The sequence below is a fragment of the Mobula hypostoma genome, chromosome 2 (assembly GCF_963921235.1).
Source record: "Mobula hypostoma chromosome 2, sMobHyp1.1, whole genome shotgun sequence".
Taxonomy (NCBI): Eukaryota; Metazoa; Chordata; class Chondrichthyes; order Myliobatiformes; family Myliobatidae; genus Mobula; species Mobula hypostoma.
Window position 1 is genome coordinate 238,214,678 of NC_086098.1, and position 22,033 is coordinate 238,236,710.

Here is a 22,033-nt window from a genome sequence, read left to right on the forward strand (position 1 = left end):
GCCGTCCACAAGAAGGAATTTCTTATCATTCTGAATATCAGCCTCTGCTCTCAAGATTATGTGCCATAGTTATGGAAAGGGTGAGCAGCTTCAGTTCCTGGGTATCAACATCGTCAAGGATCTATCCTGGGCCCAACATACTGATGCAATTACAAAGGCAGGCCAGTGGCTATACCATAGATTCCCCTCTTGAAGAGTGGAGAGACATTTGCAATTTTTCAGTCCTCCAGAACCATGACAGAATCTATTAATTCTTGAAAGATCATTACTAATGCCTCCACATTCTCTTCAGCTACCTCTTATAGAATGTTGGGGTGCACATCATCAGATCCAGGTGACTTATCTACCTTCAAACCTTTCAGTTTCCCAAGTACGATCACCCTAGTAATAGCAACTGCACTCATTTCTGCCCTTTGACATTCTTTAACTTCCAGCATACTACTAGTGTCTTCCACAGTGAAGAGTGATGCAAAATACTTATGCAGTCTGTCTGCCAATTCTTTTCCCATCAGTATCTCTCTAGCATCATTTTCCAGTGGTCCAATACCTACTCTAATCTCCCTTTTACTCTATATACTTGAAAAACTTCTGGAATCACTTTTGATATTATTGGCTAGCTTATTTCATCTTTTCCTCCTTTATAGTTCTCTTAGTTGCCTTCTGCTGGTTTTTAACATTTTCCCAATCCTCTAACTTCCCACTAATTTTTGCTCTATTATATACCCCCTCTTTTGCTTTTAGGTTGGCTTTCACTACCCTTTTAGAATACTTCCTCTTCTTTAGAATGTATCTATTCTGCGTCTTCCGAATTGCCCCCAGGAACTCCAGACATTGTTGCTCTGCTATCATCCCTGCTAGTATCCCCTTCCAATCAACTTTGGCCAGCTCCTCTCTCAGGCCTCTGTAATTCCCTTTACTCTACTATAATACTAAGCATCTGACTTAACCTCTCCCTCTCAAACTACAGGGTGAATTCCATCATGTTAAGATCACTGCCTCCCAAGGGTTCCTTTACCTTAAACTCCTTAATTAAATCCAGTTCATTACACAATAGGAAGTGAGGAAAGATGCTACAGGTGGAATCTGCAGACTCAGGCAACTTCTCCCAGTTTGTCCACGAAACAGCACATTTCTCGCCTTTCTTTTCTTTTCAAAGTGGTTGTGATTCCTTTGAAGTCCATGATCTGCAGTTCAAACTATAGTTATTCGCGATTGGTGGACTGACTGTGCAGACTTGCGCTTTGCACTCTCCAGGAATGGCCTGGAAGAGGCACGCCCTCTGTTCTGGGAAGTTGCAAGTCAGGAAGCAGTCTTGTGGGCGACCTGGTTCCTCATCAATTTCGCCAACTGAAGCGTCGTGGGACATTGAAACATTGGTACAGCAGGCGACGTGCTTTCTAATCACCGGCTGCTGTCAGAAGAAGGCTCCTGTACTTCAGCGATTCCCCCCTCTCTCTCGATCGTCAAGACAGGGGGTTTAGAGAAGCGACATGGAAGATTCTAACATCGGAACAGCGAGTTGCTGGTCTCTGCTCCCGTTGTTGCAGGAGTGACCTCTCTCCCCTTCGCAGGAGTAAGACAGCCTGTCTGAGATACCAAAGTGCTGCCTTGTGGACTGTATGTAGCTTGATGGACTCTGGATCCATGGGTTGGGCGGGGGGGTCAGTACTTCTGCAGGTGGGTTGATGCTTTTAGTTGCTGCTTCTGCGAAGGGAGGGGGAGGGACATTGGCATTCAGGGATTTGATGTTTCTCTCATTTTAGGGGGTTTCTTTGTTTCGTGGAAGTCTGTGAAGAGGACAAATTTTAGGTTGTGTAGTGGATACATACTGTAGTTTTTAACATACTTTGAAACATCCAATCCAGAATTGCTGATTCCCCTAGTGGGCGCAACCACAAAGGCATTCCACAAATTATCCCTCTTGGGATCCAGCATCAAACTGATTTTCCCAATATATCTGTAGATTAAAATCCCACGAGTAACGTAACATTGCCCTTTTTACGCGTCTTTTCTATCTCCAGCTGTAATTTGTAGACCACATCCTAGCTCCTGTATATAATTCCCATCGAGGTCTTCTTACCCTTCCAGTTTCTCAACTCTACCCACAAGGGTTCTACATCTTCCAATCCTACGTCATCTCTTTGAGGCTCCAATGCACAGAACCAGATAAAGCTGGAGAGGGTTGTAGACTCTGCCAGCTCCATCATGGGCACAACCCTCCCTGCCATCAAGGACTTCTTCAAAAGATGATGCCCGAAGATGGTAAGGACCTTCACCACCCAGATCTTCTCATTACTACCATCAGGGAGGAGGTACAGGGCCGTGAAGACCCACACAACATTTCAGGAACAGCTTCTTCCCCCGCCCCCACCATTAGATTTCTGAACAGTCCATGAATCCATGAACACTACCTCACTACTTTTTCTTTGGGCAGTGAGAAATAAGAAATGTTTTTAATATATTTCCCATTGTAAATAATAGTAATATTTTTACATATTGCACTGTACTGCTGCCACAAAACAATACATATGTCAGTGATATTAGACCTAGTACTGATTCTGTGTGAACCAATCACCCCCGCCACCCCAGCCACCCCAAATCCCACCAGGAAGGTAACCGTCTACCTACCGGTCTTTTTGAGACTGTGCACGCTCATTAAGCAGATGACCATCATCCGGAAGATGAGGAGGTCAGGCAGGAAGCCACAACCCCGGTCATACTCCTCCTCCTCCTCGCTCGAGCCGCTGTGATTGAGGTTGGAAGGCAGGTAGAAGAGGCACAGGTTGAAATCCTCCAGGACCGACTGGCAGATGGAGGTCACCTCCACATCTGCAGTGCTACTGCGGAGGGAGAGAACGGGGAGAAAGATTCAGAATCAGCAGAGTGGAGAACTGCATATCCAATCAGGGCCGAGGAGCAGTCTCGGAATATTGAGCTGACCTTCAGCCGTCCTCGTCCAGTTCCCACCGTTCCCCCACAGCATTCGGGACAGTGCTCCCCAGGCAAAACTGTCTCACCTAGTGAGGGGGAGAAAGGTTACATGTCTGACCTATTCACTAGGATGCCAGTGTCATAGGACAGCATGGTAGCATATGGTTTGCATAAAGTTATTACAGTGCCAGCTGGAAGATCAGGGTTTAACTCTTTCTGCTGCTTGTAAACAGTTTGTATGTTCTCCCCACGACCGCTTGGAATTGCTCCATGTGCTCCAGTTTCCTCCACATTCTACGACATACAGGTTAGGGTCAGTCATGGGCACGCTATGCTGGCACCAGAATGTGGCAACAATTGCGGGCTGCCCAGCTGATTTGATTTGATGAAAAATGACACATTTCACTGGATGTTTCGATGTCCACATGACAATTAAAGCTAACCTTTCAACTTAATGCCCTTAACTGATGCTCCTTTTTCTCTCTGAACAGTTCCACCACACCACGTAAACTCATTTATTTTATTTAAGAGATAGTGCGAACAGGCCCTACCAACCCTTTTAGCTACACCACCCAACAGCCCCTGACAACCCCAATTTAACCCTAACCGAATCATGGGACAATTGACAATGACCAATTAACCTACCTGGTACCTCTTTGGACTGTGTGAGGGAACCAGACCACCCAGAATATTCTTTGCATGGGGAGAATGTACAGAGATTCCTTAAAGAAGATGCCTGGATTGAATTCCAAACTTTTGAAGCCACAAGCTTGCACTAACCACTCTGCTAGCGTGGCACCCAATGAAGCCCTACACTCCTCCAGGTGTTTAAAGCATAACAACATGCCATAGGCCCAGGAACAGCTTTGCACAGTGACCACATGTCCCTCTCTATCACCATCCCAGTGAAAAGACAGTCCAAAATAGTGTGGAAGTTGTGGTAAGGTAAGGGTTAACAAACTGTCCAAGCAAGTAGACAGCCCAGGGAAGAAAGGTCTTTGAAAAGCATAGCAGGGGTCTGGAGACCAGAAAAGCGATCCAAGTGATAAATATCCTTCTGAGCAAAGGTCATCTTCCCTAGAAAATAGGATCAAAATAGGTCAAAATCCTACAGCACGGGATTGGGGGTGACCTTTCAGCCTTGGAGCTGGTGACGTGTTAAAGCCTGCTTCTGCTTTCTCGGACTAAAATATATCAGGAAGCATATAATACTGAGGCTTTAAGGCATTGGTGAGACCACATTTGGACTGCTGTCAGCAGCTTTGGGCTCCGTATACAAGGAAGGATGTGCTTCCATTGGACAGCACATAGAAGACGTTTATGAGAAAGATCTTGGGAATAAAAGGGTTAATATATGAGGAGCTTTTGATGGCTCTGGGCATATACTCACTGGAGTATAGAAGAGTAAGTGGGTTGGGGGGGGTGGAGATTTCATTGAAACCTATGAAATATTATAAGGCCTAATTCAAGTGGACATAGAGAAATCTTTTCTACAGTTGGGGAGACTAGGACTAGAGGCCACAGAGTAAATCATCTCTGGCCTCAGAATATAAGGATGTCATTTTCAAACAGAGACAAGGACAAATTTCTTCAGCAAGGTGGTGGTGAACCTGTGGAATTCATTGCCATGTACAGCTGTGAAGGACACATCTGTGGATATATTTAAAGCAGAGATTGATAGGTTCTTGATTAGTCAAGGCATCAAAGGTTACATAGGGAAAGTGGAAGAATGGGGTTGATAGGAATAATAAAACAGCCATGATGAACTGGTGGTGAAGACTCGATGGGCTGAATGACCCAATTTTGATCCTATGTCTTAATAGTCTTATGTGCTGGGGGGTGGAGAGGCTAGTCTGCAAGTTTTGCCACACAATCTGCTGTCAATATAGCACAGCCACAATGTTCAACACATAATCAAACAACAACAGGAAAACAAACCCTCTTCCCACCCACCCACCCACTCACACCGACAGGCCTTTAAACTCAGGGTAGACCACCTTCAGTCATCCAGTCGGGCCCATGACCTCCAGTCCCTGGCCCATACTCTCGGACATCAGGCCCCTGACCTCTGGACAAGCTGACCCAGGGGCCTCAACCTCTGCACACCTGCAGAGCTCTGGACTTTGACCTTTGCCCTCCATGGTTTGCCAACCTCTGCGTATCTACCCCAGGACTCGCTGATCATGGGTTTGACCTTTAAGGCCTCTGCCTGATCCCTGCTCAATTCCGCCATGGACAGATCCAAGCCCGGCTGCAAAAGGGGGAGTGTTGGACATGGGGTTATCAACCTCATCTCATAAAAACCCAGAGCTACAGAAATGCAAACAATAGTTCCAAAGACTTCATCCCTGGGAGAGGAAGGATCTTTGCCTAGAAGACATGTGGTGAAAGCCACAGGCTGATAAGAGGGCCGGCCAAATAACACATGGTGATGCAATCTTGAAGCTCTCACCAAGATGGGCTACACCTGGGGACAACTTGAAAGACTGGCCCAGGATAGAACACTCTGACAAGCTGCTGTTAGCAGCCTATGCCCTAGTAGAGGTAATGGACTTATGTACTAAGGTATTACATACTTAAATGAAATACAGAACAAATTAGAACATTACCAATGCTACTACAATACAATAAAGCTGTATTAGTTCCTAATGGTTATAAAACAGAGGAATTCATCCAGCGTACGATGCATTGTTCTTTCTGATTGACTAGAAATGAACAAAATCAGCGCAGGCACCTTGTGGACTGTGCCCTAGTAGGGGTAACTGGAATCTTTCCAAGCACAGCAATGATATTGTCTCTTATTGTTGTTGGTTATCAATAAAGGAACATGTAGCACAACATTTACAGCAGTTGTCAAAACAGTGTACAATGTATTCCACTTAGTTGGGTCATCAGTTAATCTGGGCAGCCGCTTATTTTGGACAAATCTTAAAGACCAAAAATTAATGGAGAAAGTAACCAGGATTCCCTTAGTTTCTTGGGACAACATGCCTATTAATTGGGACAGAAGAATGTTACCGAATAGGTTTTAACTGGAGTCAGTCTCGGACACTTGTGTGGCCTTTAGACACTACACTGTGCTTAGAGCAAACAGTTTTTAAATAGCATCAGTTGCATGTGCTTCTTTCAAAAAGCAGTGATTTTTGTCACTAATAGTTGGCAAGAAATAAGCTGAAAAAAAAAATTCAGAACTGTTTTGCTCACTGTAGTTTCAAGCATTCAGGCCTGGGAATGAAAATGAAACAATTTCACTACTTCAAGTCAGGAACTAATGAAGAATTTGAAGGCATCAACAATCATCTCCAATGTTACAATGAAAAAGATTTGGAGGATGCAACTGATAGCATTGCATGAAAGTGGCCCAATATCTACACAAGGTGCCTGCGCTGGTTTTGTTCATTTCTAGCCAATCAGAAAGAACAATGCATCATACGCTGGCTGAACTCCTGTTTTATAACTATTAGGAACTAATACAGCTTTATTGTATTGTAGTAGCATCAGTGATATTCTAATTCGTTCTGCATTTCATTTAAGTACATAATGTGTTACTCGGTTAAACAGCAATTTGACTTTCTTAAATCCCTTTTTAAACTATTTCCATGAATCATCAGCTAACTAGGGGAGCCACTTAACTGGTCAAAATGTACTAGTCCCAGTGTGCCCCAATTTTAACCGACTCTATATATCCAATTCCCCATTTTAAAAGTTATTGTTAAAAACGCTTCTACATCGTTCCAGCCAGTGGGCTGCAGGTTACTGTACATTTAATGCCATTGCCTCATGCATGAATTCTCTGGACTGCAAAATGATGCTTCATTTATGGAGCAACTGTAATGAAAACCAATTTCCCCCAGGATCAATAAAGTATGACTATGACTATCTCAATCTTCACACACCTGCCCTACTATGGATTGGACACTCCTTCTGGAGGGAATCGCAGACTGTACATTTCCCATTCCCCTTTGTTGATAATCAGCAGCAAATCACAGTCTGCAACTCCCAACAGCAATTCGTCTTAGCAGCTCCACGCTAACACAAGGCAGGAAACCCCGGCTGCGTGGCACTGAGCTCCTTTGTAAAGAAAATTCTGTCTCTCTCCCACACACACACACTGCAAGAACCGATGAATGGGATGAGACACGTACCTGTTCTTGGGTTGAAGTAAACTCTGGAGGTACATGAAGCTCACCAACAAACGCTTGATGTCTCTCGTCCTGGTAGGAAACACAGGAAGTCAAAGTTACAGCCGTAGCTGCTGTTTTTAAAAAAGTTCTAAACTTCTAAACACAAGAGATTCTGCAGATGCTGGAAATCCAGAGTGCACACAAAATGCTGGAAGAACTCAGCAGACCAGGCAGCATCTATGGAGAGGAACAAACAGCCAGCGTGTTGAGCCGAGACCCTTCATCAGGAGTTATAACTTCTACATTTCTGCAGTACCAGTACATTCACCTCAAATCTATTTTTGTCAGATTATACTGCCTTGCTACACGGTCCCAAAATCATGCTGTTCACAGGAAAGAGAAACCATGCTATCTACTACATTCATGCAAAAAAGTAAATGCAGATGCAGATTTGGTTTAACATGATTTATGAGAAAAAGTTGAGCAAGCTTGGGATTTTCTCTTTGGAGCAAAGAAGGTGAAAGGTGACTTGATACATAAAGCATCAATCAAGTAAACAGAGTCTTTTCCCAGGGCCGAAATGGCTATTATGAGGGGCTGATTTTAAGGTTATTGAGCAAAGTACAAGGGGAATATGAGAGGCAAAGTTTTTTTTTTTAACAACACAGAGAATGTATCTGCCTCTATCACCATTCTCTGCCAGTGGTGTTAATAGACACATACATTTGGGATATTTAGGAGAATCTTAAAGACGACAGGCAAAAAGATGAAAGAAAAAGTGCAGGGCTACGTGGGAGAGAAGGGTTAGAATAATCTCGGAGTAGATTAAAAGGCTGGCACAACATCGTGGGCCAAAGGGCCTGTACTGTTCTATGTTCTAATAATGTCCTGACCAAAGCAACACACAGAGGGCAGTGGATATATCAAATGAGCTGCAAGAGGAAGTGGTAGAGGTGGTGTACAAAAGATACTTGGATAGGAAAGGTTTAAATGTACAGTGCAAATATGGGCACATAGGTCTAGCTTATGTGGGCATGCTAGCCAGCATGGACCAGTTAGGGTTTAAAGATTTATACCATGCTGAATATCCCTGTGACTACACACTAGCTCAAGAACCCAGATTAAAGTGAGACATCAGGCTGTAATCCTTGCCTGACTGCAGGAAAACACTCCCAACATCAACACTACAGATTCTGTAGATGACTGGAAATCTTAAGCTACACACACATCACCCTGAAGGGTCTCAACCCAAAACTTCCAACTGTTTATTCCTCTCCATAGATGCTGCCTGACCTGTCCATCTCTCTCAAGCTCAGGGAAGGGGCAGGGGGCTTCATGCCACATATTTGGTGGCACCTCCAAATAGGGAGTGATTTGGCTGAGGACACTGCATTAATAATCTGGTAAGATGCAGTGTCACAGCACAGGTATTAACTGACAACGCTGATCCACAACTACCTAACATCACTAACATCACAGGAGGTCTCAGCTTTAGTCCCATCACCAGGGCATCAAAACAAGCTGGTTCCCAACTTACTAATGAAATGAGTTCAGTGTTTGAACGAGCAGCAATATACCTCACCTTTGCCTGCTCACTGACAGCTTCTTCGTGTCTGTCCTGCGGATCTGGTGGTAGGCCTTGGCAGCTTTCTCAAAGAGCCGGTTCAGGTTCCCATAGGCTCCTTCGAAAGGCATTTCGGAGTGGATGCTGTTGGTGGGATGGTGAGGAGTGCGAAAGAGATGCAACAGTAAGTCACGGTGAACAAACAGAAGAGGAGATCCCCTTTAAATCTCACACACACCATAACTGCAATGCAGGCTCACTGAGCATAATTAACAACTTGCTAAATGCCATGTTCAGACTTTCAGGTCCAGCACACGTACATGAAAACAAACTAACAAAATGCATCGTTTGCATTATCTCCACCATGGAGCCAAGTTGCACAAGGAGGGTAGGGCATGGGGCTGGTAACCCCAACCCGTAAAAACCCAGAGCTACACAATTGCCAACAGAAGCTCCAAAGACCATATCCCTGGGAGAAGAAGGATCTTCGAAGATGAGCTACACCTGGGGACAACTTGAAAGACTGGCCCAGGACAGATGACTTTGGCGAGTCGCTGTCAGCAGTAGGGGTGATGGGCTTAAGTATCGTTTGCATTAACAATCAACACACACAGGGATGTGCTGGGGTCAGCCCGCAGGTGTCGCCACACATTTCGGCGCCAATGTAGTATGCTCACAATGTTCAGCGGAACTTAAGCAACAACAGCAAAACAGTAACAGAACAAGCCTCCCACCCACCCTCAGTAAACAAACTACAGAAGTATAGATCAATACACAAACTGCTGGAGGAACCCAGCGGGACAGATATCATCCATGCAAGGAAATGCACAGTCAACGCCACCGGGCCAAGACCATCCATCAGCATGGGGGGAGGGCGTCTGTGCGAAGTACTGAATGTTTCCCGCCACATATGCTACCCAACCGGCCGAGTTCCTCCAGCAGCCCTTATTCAACACAGCCAGAGAACAGTGTTTATTTAAACATGGATGTGTTCTGCTGTGAACGCTGGTAAGAAAATGTATCTCAGGGTAGTATATGGTAATATATACATACTTTGATAATAAATTTTCTTTTAACTTCTAATCTTTACTGTGCCAGAGGTACACACACTATAGGAACGCTAACCACACTGCTGACAAGACAGCACTCCTTCCTTCCCAAACCCCAGCCACCCATGGTTACTGGTGGGCTGCCCCATCACTAATGTCCCTTGATATTGAGTGCTTCCTCTGTGCTCCATAATAGACAGCACAATGCTTTACAGTGCCAGTGTTCAGGGTTCAATTCCCGCTGTTATCAGTAAGGAGTCTGTTCGTTTTCCCTGCGATCACATGGGTTTCCTCCGGGTGCTCCAGTTTCTTCCCACATTCCAAAGATGTACAGGTTGGGGTTAGTAAGTTGTGGGCATGCTACATTGTCACCGAAAGCCCGGTACACTTGCAGGCTGCTCCCAGCACATCCTCGAATTGCATTGGTCGTTGACACAAACACTGCATTTCACTGTGTCAATACATGTGACAAATAAAGCTAACCTTTATCTCCAAAATTTTTCTTCAATAGAGTATCCCATTTTCAATGCCCTTTCTCAAACGTTGCCATGTTCCCTCAGCACCACCCCTCCAGTGCATATCCTTCCAACACATCTCCAAAGGCACAGTGCTTACCCACCACTGTCCCTTAACAGTGCGAACGTCACTCCAGAGGCAGGAATGCCACACGTTAACACACACCCAATGATGTCACCTGCAGAAAGCATCAAGATATTGCCCCATACCTCCTGGATCATTGCATAAAATGGGATGGTCGCACAGACACAAGAAAGTCTGCAGATGCTGGAAACCTTGAGGAACACACACAAAATACTGGAGGAACTCAGCAGGTCAGGCAGCGTCTGCGAAGGGGAATAAACAGTCGGTGTTTCAAGCCAAGACCCTTTATTAGGGCCGGAAAGGAAGTAGGGGGAAAATGCCAGAATAAGGTGGTAACAGAAGTGAAGGAGCTGGCGACTAATAGATGAGACCAGGGAAGGGGTTAGGTGTGGTGGGGTACGGAGATTAAGTAAGAAGCTGGCAGGGTACAAGCAGAAGAGGCAATGGGATGAAGAAGAAAGAAATCTGATAAGAGAGGAGAGGAAGGGGGAGACGGGAAACCAGAGGGTGGAGCTGCAACGGGAGGACATCACCTACACCTTCCACCACACATTCACCCCAGACGTAACAGTAAATCAGAATTATGAGGGCTCTGCAGTTACAAACTCTCAGTACAACCTACCATCTGAGGTAGTAGTAAGTGGCCTCCACGTTGTAATATTTACTCCCGGCCAGTGTCCCAAGCTGGTTAAAGGGCATGCCTGGAAAGAAAGAGCACCAAATAAATTAGAGGCAATAACGAACCTGGAGCAGCTACACAATTCAATAACAAAAACAATCAGGGGTTCCAGATACGCCTTGCGTTTGCAGTAACCACAGAGACTGCCTGGGAAGCTGCATCATTCACTTAGTTTCACTGAAGACTTTCATCAGTCTTATGAACACGTGAATTTTAGTCTATTATAAAATAAGTCCACCTGTACATACACAGGTGTACCTCATTGTATATAGTTCACGATTATTTGCACCATTGTTTTGTTTGCTTTTTGATTCTGTACAGTGAGAGCTCAGGGAAACCGGCATCAAATTCCCTGTATGCGTCCACATACTTGGTGATAATAAAGAATTCTGATTCTGATATTACACACAGACCAATGCTGGTAGCAAAATATTCCTCCCTCATCTGAAAGCGCTTGCTTTCACTCCCAAAGCACTCGCTACCTTCTCCCTTTCACACTGACACGCCAGGAGCCTGAAGCAACCTGTCCTCCCGTACTTCACTCTACGTTGCTGGCACATTATTTGCCTAGGACAGCAGCCTCCAGTGCTTTCTTGTGTATCAGCAAAGAGAGACAAGTGGCATAGTAGTGAGCAGCTATTACACTGCCAGAGACCCGAGTTCAATTCCAATGTTTGTAAGATTGTACATTATCCCCATAACCACATGTTTCCACCAGGACTTACAGTATGGGTTAGGGTTAGACAGTTGTGGGTATGGGTAAGTTGGCGCCAGAAACATGGCAACACTTGCAGACTGACCCCAGAACATCTTTGGATTGCGTTGTTGTTGATGCAAATGACGCATCTCACTGTATGGTTCAATGTACATGCGACAAATACAGCTAATCTTTATATGACATATTGCTTTGCAGCAGCAGTATATAACAAAGACAAAAGTGCTAGAAATCACAAAATAAATTCTGCAAAAGAAATAAGGGACAGTGTTCATGAACTGCTCAGAAGTCTGACGACGAAGGGAAGAAGCTGTTCCTGAATTGAGTGTGGGTATTTAGTACCCACATAAAGTATTTATCTATGTTTTACTGACTACTCTAAAGCCTTCAAAAGTAATAAACTATGGCAAACCCTTAAAGAAATAGAGGATATCTCTGCCTTATGAGAAACTTGTACAAAGATCAAGAAGCAACAGTTAGAACTGAACACGGAACAACAAACTGGTTCAAGATTGGGAAAGGAGTACGACAAGGCTGCATACTGTCACCCTATTTATTTAATCTATATGCTGAACACATAATGAGCAATGCTGGTCTACAGACTCAAATGTTGGAATCAAACTTGTCGGACAAAATATTAACAACCTCAGATATGTAGATGATACCACTCTAATGGCTGAAAGTGAGGAGGATCTGAGGAAGCTTCTAATCAAAGTGAAAGAAGAAAGTGCAAAAGTTGGCTTGTTGCTCAATATTAAGAAAACCAAGATTATGCCAACCAGCCCTATTAACTCCGTGGTAATAAATGGAAAGGAAGTGGAAGCAGTGACTGATTTTGTCTTCCCCGGTTGAAAGATTTCTGTAGATGGCAACTGCAGCCACAAAATTAAATGACGTTTACTTCTGGGGAGGGCAGCAATGGCAAATTAAGATAAAATACTGAACAGCAGATACGTAACATTGTCTACGAAGATCCGTACAGTCAAGTCTCTGGTATTTCCAGTTGTGATGGATGGCTGACAGCTGGACTATTAGTAAAGCTGAATATAAAAGAATCGACGCCTTTGAACTTGGAGGCTGGAGGAAAGTGTTAAGAGTTCATTGGACAGCAAGAAGATCCAAAAAGTCAATACTTGAAATACAGCCAGACCGCTCACAGAAAGCTTGATTATTGGACAAAAGCTCAAATATTTTGGCCACATCATGAGAAGACAGGATTCCTTGGAGAAGACTCTCATGTTAGGTAAAACAGAAGGTAAAATGAGAGGACGACAGAGGCTACAATGGATAAATATCACTCAGACAATGTGTATGACCTTGGGGATATTAGACAGGTAGTATCCAACAAGGCTTGGTGTGCAGGAGTCCATGGGGTCACAAAGAGTTGGACTCGATTTAACGACCGAACAACAACATTTAGTACCTTCTTTCTGACTGTTCTAAGTAAATTATCAGAGTACATATATGTCACCATATACAATCCTGAGATCCAATTTCTTGAAGGCATTCACAATAAATACAAGAAACACAATAGAATCGATGAAAAACCGCCCCAACAGAACAGACAAGCAATCAACGTGCAAAAGACAACGAACATAATACAAAAATAAAACAAATACTATTAACAAATAAATAAGTAATATATATCAAGAACACAAGATGAAGAGTCCTTAAAAGTGAGTCTATAGGTTGTAGGAACAGTTCAGTCATGGGGCAAGACTGAAGTTATCCCTCTGGTTCAAGAACTTGATGGTTGAGGGGTAATAACTGTTCCTGAACCTGGTGTACACGTCCTGATGCTCCTGTACCTTCCTCCTGATGGCAGTAGCAAGATGCTGAATGGTGCAGGGCCTTGATAATGGATGCTGCTTTCCTGCAACAGTGCTCCATGTGGAAGTACTCTATGGTGGGGTGGGCTTTACCCATTAGATGGATTAGGCCATATCCACTACCTTTTGTAGGTTTTTCTGTTCAGGGACATTGTGTTTCCATGCTAGATCATGATGAAACCCAGTCAATATGCCACACATCTATAGAATTTTGTCTAAAGTTTTAGACGACGTTGAACCTTCGCAAACTTCTAAGAAATTAGAGGCACTACGGTGCTTTCTTCGTAATGTCACATAAGTGCTGGACCCTCAGTCTGCGGAAGCAAGAGGTTAAAGGTATTGGTGAACACTCCAGCCAGCTGATCAGCACCCTGTCTAGTCCAAATGCTTTCCATGGGTCCAGCCTCATGAAAGATGCTCTCACGTCAGCTTCAGAGACTGAAATCACAGGGTCATCAGGGCTGTGGGAGTTCGTGAAGGTATCACCACATTTTAGCGGTCAGAGCAAGGATAAAATCTAGGAGCAAAGTTGGTAGGAGATGATAGCATTCAAGCCCCACCATAGCTTCAAGCATTCTTCAGTGATTTACGTTTGGTCCAAAATTGGCTTTCCAAAGATTGTACTTCGACCTTTTGTATTTTACCTGGTTGCCAGACCTGAATGCTACTTAATCTGGTCCTCAGCAGATTGCAGATCTCACGGTTTATCCAGGTCATCTGGTCAAGGGAGAACTCTGAATGATTATTGTGGGGACACACTCATCTACGGCAACCATGGTGTATTGATTCAGATCATCTGATGAGTCCATGAACACTGCCCAGTCCACAGACTCGAAGCTCGAAGCAATCCAACAAGCCACTCGCTCCTCTGCCTCCTGCAACCACCTTTTTCTTGTCCTTAACTCTAGAGCCTTGCTGTTTAGCCTCTGCCCATATGCAGGTAGGAGTAACACAGCCAAGCAATCAGATTTTTCAAAATGCAGTCTGAACATGGAACTGGAGGTGTTCCTTATAGTAGTATAGCAGTGGTCGAGTGTGTTGGGACTCCTTGTGCTGCAGGTTAAACGCTGATAATTGGGCAGAAATTTATTTTCAAACAAGCCTGATTGAAGTTCCCAACAATAATTTGAAAGGCATCAAGGTAAGCTGTTTCTTGTTTACCTGTATTGTAGTAATGAGAAGGTTGGCAAAATTCAAGCTCGTGTCAAGGAAAAATGATTTGCTTCCTCCTCATGCTGGCCTGATACTACGAACAGGCCTCTGCTGGAGGCTCCCCGCACCAACAACAAGCCCATTCTCCCAGCCTGGTATTGTACTCACCCACATGAGGCGCCACCGAGAGCGACTGGTAGTAAAACCTCTCGGCCAGCTGCTCAGTATCTACGCCCGCCAGCTCATTCTGGTACCGCGCTGAAAGGCAGGAGGAAATACACATGAAGGTATGGCAACGACCCGGCTATTCCACAGTCAGGTATAGTGGAGGGAGACAGAGATTGAGGGTGGAACAGTGGAGGATGGTGGGGGCTGAGGGGGAAGATGGGAGGCAGCCAGGGTGGGGGTTGAGGGAGGAGACGAAGGCAGGGTTGAGGAAGAAAAGGGGAAGGGGTTCAGATTCAGAATCATTTATTAATCATGTACATCGAAACACAATCTTACTAGAGAACCCTTAGTAAAGAGGTGTCTCCAGGCCAGTAACTCACAATGTAATCCTTGACCATTTGACCCATTTCATTCTAAGCCCCACCCTTCATGCACTTGTTAATTGATACCATTATATCTGTATCAACCACTTCCTCTCGCAATTCTACATACTCTCCAAACTATTTGGAAAAAGTTACCCCTCATGTCTCTTTTAAATCTCTCCTACCTCACCCTAAATCTATACCCTGCTAGCTTTGCACTCCCCCACCCTGGAGAAAAGACTGGAACCATCCAAACTTGTTATTACATATTAACATATTATACAGCGACAGTGTAATAAAAATTTTGTCCCTCAGTTCCTTAAAAACTCCTTCCTCACACATAGTACTGTACAAATGCAAATAGTATTCCTTGGTTGCAAGCAGACTGCGGGCTCATGTTCCGTCAACACTCACCAAGATCTCCCAGGTACATCAGGCATCTGTGACAAGCCATTTGAGCCCATTCCATTTCCTTGCCTGAGGCAGTAACCAGCTTCCTACGACCTGTCCGGGGGAGAGAGGCAAAACCTTTAGATCCTCAAGACAGAAGAGACACTCAAAGTGTCTCTAGACTCTCAGCATCAACAGGACAGGAAAGTAGATGAGTTACTTGGAAATATCGTCATGCATTATAGGAAGGATGTCGAGGCTTTGGAGAGAGTACAGAAGAGCTTCACTAGAATGCTGCCAGGATTAGAGGATACGTGGTAACACGCGATGTTGGACAAACTTGGATTGTTACCAGTGGAACAGCGGAGGCTGAGGGGAAATCTGAGGTTTGTAAAAATGAGAGGCACAGAGAGTAGACAGACAATATCTTTTTCCAAGGGTTGAAATGTATAATACCAGAGGGCACTTAATACGAGAAGGAGCAATTTCAAAGGAAATATGAGGGGCAGGTGTATACACAGGGTGATGGGTGTTTGGAATGCGCAGCCTGAGGTGATGGTACAAGCAGAACCATTGGAGATTTTTAAGAAACATTTAGATAGACACATGAATGCAAGGAAAATGGAAGGATATGGACATTGTGTAAGCAGGAGAGATTAGTTTAGTTAGACATTTCATTACTAATTTAATTAGTAAATTAGGAGAAGATTAGGAGAAGATGGCGGCGCGACAACAGCACGCACTGTCTCTCTGGTGAATGATATCTGTAATCTGTCAAGTAGGGGACCGTGCACAATTCTGATTTGATGGAGACAGACGTGAGAGTACGGAGGAACATCTGGGAAACTTCTGAAATGCCCACTTCGCTGCTGCTGCTACTGTGTGGTAACCAGAATCTCCAGAGCAGAAGGCCCCGAATCCTCGGCTTTGCTTGTTTCAGCGGCCGGGGCTAAGTCGAAGGCGCTCGGGAGGCTATATCGGAGGGGCTGGTCGAAGGCTCGAAGTTTTCAGACGGACGGACTCAGTGCCGGCTGTGGTCTGCTGCTTCCAAGGCATCAGCAAGTTGACGGTGCCTGGAGGTTTATGGCAGGGAGTTTCTCCCTTTTGCCACCTGCTATCAGGGACTCGGGGACCTGAGACTTTTTTTTTACCGTACCCATGGTTCGTTCTTCATCAAATTATGGTATCGCTTTGCACTGCTGTAACTATATGTCATAATTACGTGGTTCTGTCAGTGTTAGTTTAAACGCAAACAACAGGAATTCTGCAGATGCTGGAAATTCAACCAACATACATCAAAGTTGCTGGTGAACGCAGCAGGCCAAGCAGCATCTATAGGAAGAGGCGCAGTCGACGTTTCAGGCTGAGACCCTTCGTCAGGACTAACTTAGGGTCTCAGCCTGAAACGTCGACTGCGCCTCTTCCTATAGATGCTGCTTGGCCTGCTGCGTTCACCAGCAACTTTGATGTGTGTTGCTGTCAGTGTTAGTCTTTGGTTTGTCCTGTTTTCTGTGATATCACTCCGGAGAAACATTGTATCATTTCTTAATGCATGTATGCATTTCTAAATGACAATAAAAGAGGACCGAGTATTCTCATAATCTAAAAAAAAAATTGGTTCAGCACAGCATTGTGGGCTAAAGTGCCTATCCTCATGATGCTCTATGTTCTATGAGCCCAGGGTGGTAGACTTGCCACAGCAATAAGGCATGCAGTGTAGACTAATGGAGTGCCACAGGGATCACCGTTAGGTCTGTTACTGTTTGTCATCTATATAAACGATCTGGATGATAATGTGGTTAACTGGATCAGCAAATGTACAGATGACATCAAGATTGGGGGTGTAGTGGACAGCAAGGCAGACTACTATGGCATGCAGCAGAAGCTGGGCCAGCTGGAAAATGGCAGGTGGAACTTAATGAATTTAATGCAAACATGTGTGAGGTATTTTACCTCAGTAGACCAACCAGGGTAGGTCTTACACAGTGAAGGTTACGGCACTAGAACGAAGAGAAGTAGAAATAGTGCAGTAGAACAAAGGGATCTGGAAATACAGGTCTATAATTCATTGAAAGAGTTGTCACAAGTAGATAGGGTCGTAAGAAACCTTTTAGCTCATTGACCTTCATAAATCAAAGTACTGAGTACAGTAGGTGGGATGTTACATTGAATTTGTATAAAACATTGGTGTTGCTTAATTTAGAGCATTGTGTACAGTTTTAGACCTACCTACAGAAAGATGTAAATAAGGTTGAAAGAGCACAAAGAAATTTACAATGATGTTGCCAGGACTGGAGGACCTGAGTTATGAGGGAAGATTGAATGGGTTAGGACTTTATTCCTAGATATGTAGAAGATTAAGGAGAGATTTGATAGCGGTATACCAAAATATGAGGGATATCTGTAGACAGTGAAAAAGCAAGCAGGTTTTTTCCACTGAGGCTGGGCAAGGTTATAGGTTAAGGGTGAAAAGTGAAAAGTTTAGGGGAACATGAAGAGAAACTTCTTCACTTGCAGCGTGGAATGAGCTACAAATGTATGTAGTGCGTGCAAACACGGTTTCAACATTTAAGAGAAGTTTGGATGGTAAGGGTATGGCGAGGCATGGTCCCAGCGCAGGTTGATGGGAGTAAGCATTTTAAATGGCTCAGTACACACTAGATGGGCTGAAGGGCCTCTTTCTGTTCATAATCTATGACTATGACTCCATGCTGGCAAGTTGACTCTAGCATACACTGTGTTAACCTATTACTGTATAACACTATACCCTACTACTCTCTACTATACTGCTACTACTGTACTTCACACATCACTACTGTATAGTATACCTTGTATAAATACACCTCAATATACTTCCTTAGGGTTGTTATAGCTGGGCGGGGGAGCAGCATAATGGTAGTGGGATACGTTCCCACTTCTTATTAAATGCTCCCAATGGTGTGCATCTCAACTAGCCTCTGACAACTGAGTCCAGCTCCTGGTCTTCACATGCGGCTCAGCTACCAAGTCCAGCAGGTTACTGATGCCTTAAAACCAGTCTCTTTAGGAAGCTCATCTAGAAGGAAAACTCCGATTTCAAATCTCTACTGCCTTGCAGCTACACCTACTCATTAGGGAAGGCTTCGGGAGTAAACCCCAAGGAAAAATCCCGAGCTAGAGTCCTACATTGAATTCAGTGCTGACTGGCAACTCCTGCGACACCACTGTTGCCAAACTGTATCGGTCTCTGCCGTTCCTTTGGGTTCAACAGCTACGTGGAGAGAGGAGCTTGCAGCATGAGTAACAGCTTGCTCCCCATATCATACTGCCCTGGCTCACATATCACGTAGACAGCTAGGATGCGAATCTTTAGTCGACTCCAACCAACAGAGGACCTCAAACCTCAGTATTATTCAACAGATTGTTACTATATAACAATATTCTGGTGGGTACAAATCAGTACTGTACCCAAGATGGGTCATTGTACCGGTGTTGTACAATGACAGACCCATCAGTGCCGGTACTGTACCCGGATATTATACATCAACAGACCCTTCTCCACTGTACCCAAGTATTATACAGTGACAGACCCATCCCCACTGGTACTGTATCCCAGTGTCATATAGTGACAAATCCATCCCCAGCGGTACTGTACGCTGCTTACTGTAGGCCGGTGCTATACGACAACAGACCCATCCCCACCGGTACTATACTCGGGTGTTATACAGAAACAGACCCATCCCCACCTGTACTGTACGCCAGTGTTATACAGTGACAGATCCAACCCCACCGGTACCGCACCGCAGTGTTATATAATGACAGACCCATCCCCACCAGTACTGTACCCCAGTGTTATACAATGACAGACCCATCCCCACCAGTACTGTACCCCAGTGTTATACAATGACAGACCCATCCCCACCGGTACTGTACCCCAGTGTTATACAGTGACAGACCCATCCCCACCAGTACTGTACCCGTGTTATAGTGACAGACCTGTCCCCACCAGTACTGTACCCCAGTGTTATACAATGACAGACCCATCCCCACCGGTACTGTACTGTACCCAAGTTTTATACAGCAACACAGCTGTACTACCAATAGTTTCCAGGTAATTCACTTTGAGTGTACTTCAAGACCACCTCACATCCTACCAAAACACTGGAAAGCCCTCGACTTCTCTCAGACCCAACACTAATACTCCCACCAACCACCTACCATCCCCAGACACACAGCGTGAGCTGGCCCCCATCACTCGAGTCACTGAGAGTCCATAGTGTGATCAAACGCCTGGAGCCACTTGCACACCCACTGCGGTTACATTCAGAACCAGATCAAACAGCAGGGCTCCCTGATACTAGCACCAGGTGTCAATGGCATGGTAGCACAGGGATTAGCACACCTCTTCACAGCACCAGCAGATGGGGTTCAATTCCTGCCGCTGTCTGTCAGGTGTTTGTACATTCTCATCGAGAATGCACAGGTTTCCTCCAGGTGCTCCAGTTTCCTCTTACATTCCAAAGACATACAGGGTATGGTTAGTAAGTTATGGGCATGCAATGTGTGCCAGAAGTGTGACAGCACTGCGGACAACACCCAGCACATCCTCGGCCTGTGTTGGTCATTCAATCAAAACAACACATTTCAATTTACGGTTTGATTTTCCTGTGACAAACGAAGCTAATCTTTAAGAAGTCCCAATGCTAGAAGGGTAACACGCCCATCCCACTGACCCAGCCCACCAACTCCCTTCTCCTACGTTCTCTCTGGGTCAAAACACTGACCTATCAGGGGGTCGGTGACATGGGTCCAGTCAATGGAGCTGTGCAGTTCCAGTTGGTAGTGGGACTGGACGTACAGGAGGAGGTGCTGGTAGAAGCCAATGCCCGCAATCAGGTGGGTACGGTAGGCACACTCCAGGGCACTCCGACTGTGGATATGCTGCGAGAGAGAACACAAGACAGTGAGACCGGGACAGAGTCACAGTGAGGGTTTCAAAAGAGAACTGCAAGTGAAACCCTGGAAATTTCTGTGTTTTTCCACAACCATCGCACCCATTCCTTAGCTAACTTATGTTTGTAATGTTCTGTGTTGGTGCTACAAAAAAGCTAATTATTTGCAGCACGTATATGTACATTTATTTACTTAGATTTAGAGCACGACAGTTGGCCATTCTGGTCCAACAATCCCCCAACGCCCAATGTGACCAATTAAACTACTAACCCACTGGTCTTTGGAAAGTGGAGGGAAACCGGAGCACCTAGAGGAAACCCACACAGTCACGGGGAGAATGTACAAACTTCTTACAGACAGCAGCAGAAACTGAACCCGCGTCACTGACACTGTAATATTGTTATGCTAGCCACTACACTACTGTGCTGCCCACAATTTCTACGACAATGAATTTGAACTAAAGATATCAGGACTTTGAAAAACTGCTTGATATAGAGTTAAATAAACAGTTCCAACAGATGAGTGAAAGCTCAGGAATCTGAGGCACTCTTCCTAATAAGGTTATGGGGAGATTTAGTAGGTGCTCAAAGTCACGGTGGTTTAAACACAGTTGATAAACACAGTTTGAAACAGAATCTAAATACCCAGAAAGGAGAAGAAAATTATTTATTCTGACACAGCAAGTTGTTGTGATTTGGGATCAGCTAGCTGATAGGCCAGCAGAAGTGCATTCGGCAAGAACCTTTGAATTGGTTAACTGCTTCAAGGGCAAGAATTGCAACAGGAGGCAAGATTATGGTATCAGCTGCACAGGCTGAGGGCCAGCCCCCTCAGCTTTTATGACGTAGAATACTACAGCACAGTACAGGCCCTTTGAGGTGTGCTCCTCCAACCCCGTTCTTCATGGCAGTAGCAGAGGCCATGGACGAAAATGTCAGAATGGGAATTTAAATGGATGGCTACCGGGAGACGCTGCCCTCTGCGGTGGACGGAGTGAAATCAGAACTACCTTCTTGTTGGTTTTGACAAGCTGGATGACTTCGTAGTAAACCTTCCTCCACAGCAGTTCCTCCGCCTTGCGGCCGTACTCTGCCGGATGCAGAAACATGAGCTTCACGCAGAGCTCCCTCAACCTGTGGGCACAGAACACAAACACGGCTTTGTCAGCAGCACAGGATAGATGGGCCAAATGGCCTAATGCACTACATCTTTATAGATACACTTTACTCTTCATTATTGTTTTACCTCAAAGCCCCATGTAATGATTTGATCTGTATAAGCAGTATACAAGACAGTTTTTTTAAAGTTTGGTAGATGTGACAATAAACCTATACCAACAGCACTCACTCTCAGCGCCTGTACCTCTGACCCACTTCGCCTTACATTCACAAGCCAAGAGGACAAAACAACCATGAGATAGAGAACTAAATGGCAAGTTCTCTGGTGCAGCCTTGGGCAGAAAACTGTCGCATCTCCTGAGTATGGACTGCAAGAGCCAAAATAACAAGAGCAAGCCAGCACTGGGGGATGCTGGGTAC

At 44.9% G+C, this 22,033-nt stretch overlaps 1 protein-coding gene across 2 annotated transcripts in view; it reads right to left on the reverse strand.

Moving 5' to 3' along the window:
* Positions 1-22,033, reverse strand: part of smg5 (SMG5 nonsense mediated mRNA decay factor) — a 78,305-nt gene that overhangs the window by 41,544 nt on the left and 14,728 nt on the right. For both annotated transcript variants that reach the window (XM_063041696.1, XM_063041697.1), the window contains exons 3-10: positions 21,505-21,628; positions 20,327-20,483; positions 15,588-15,677; positions 14,812-14,901; positions 10,891-10,969; positions 8,638-8,763; positions 7,077-7,145; positions 2,629-2,840 (exon numbers count right to left, since the gene is read on the reverse strand). In XM_063041696.1, coding sequence (XP_062897766.1) covers positions 2,629-2,840; positions 7,077-7,145; positions 8,638-8,763; positions 10,891-10,969; positions 14,812-14,901; positions 15,588-15,677; positions 20,327-20,483; positions 21,505-21,628 — 947 coding nt within the window. The remainder of the gene's footprint in view (positions 1-2,628; positions 2,841-7,076; positions 7,146-8,637; positions 8,764-10,890; positions 10,970-14,811; positions 14,902-15,587; positions 15,678-20,326; positions 20,484-21,504; positions 21,629-22,033) is intronic.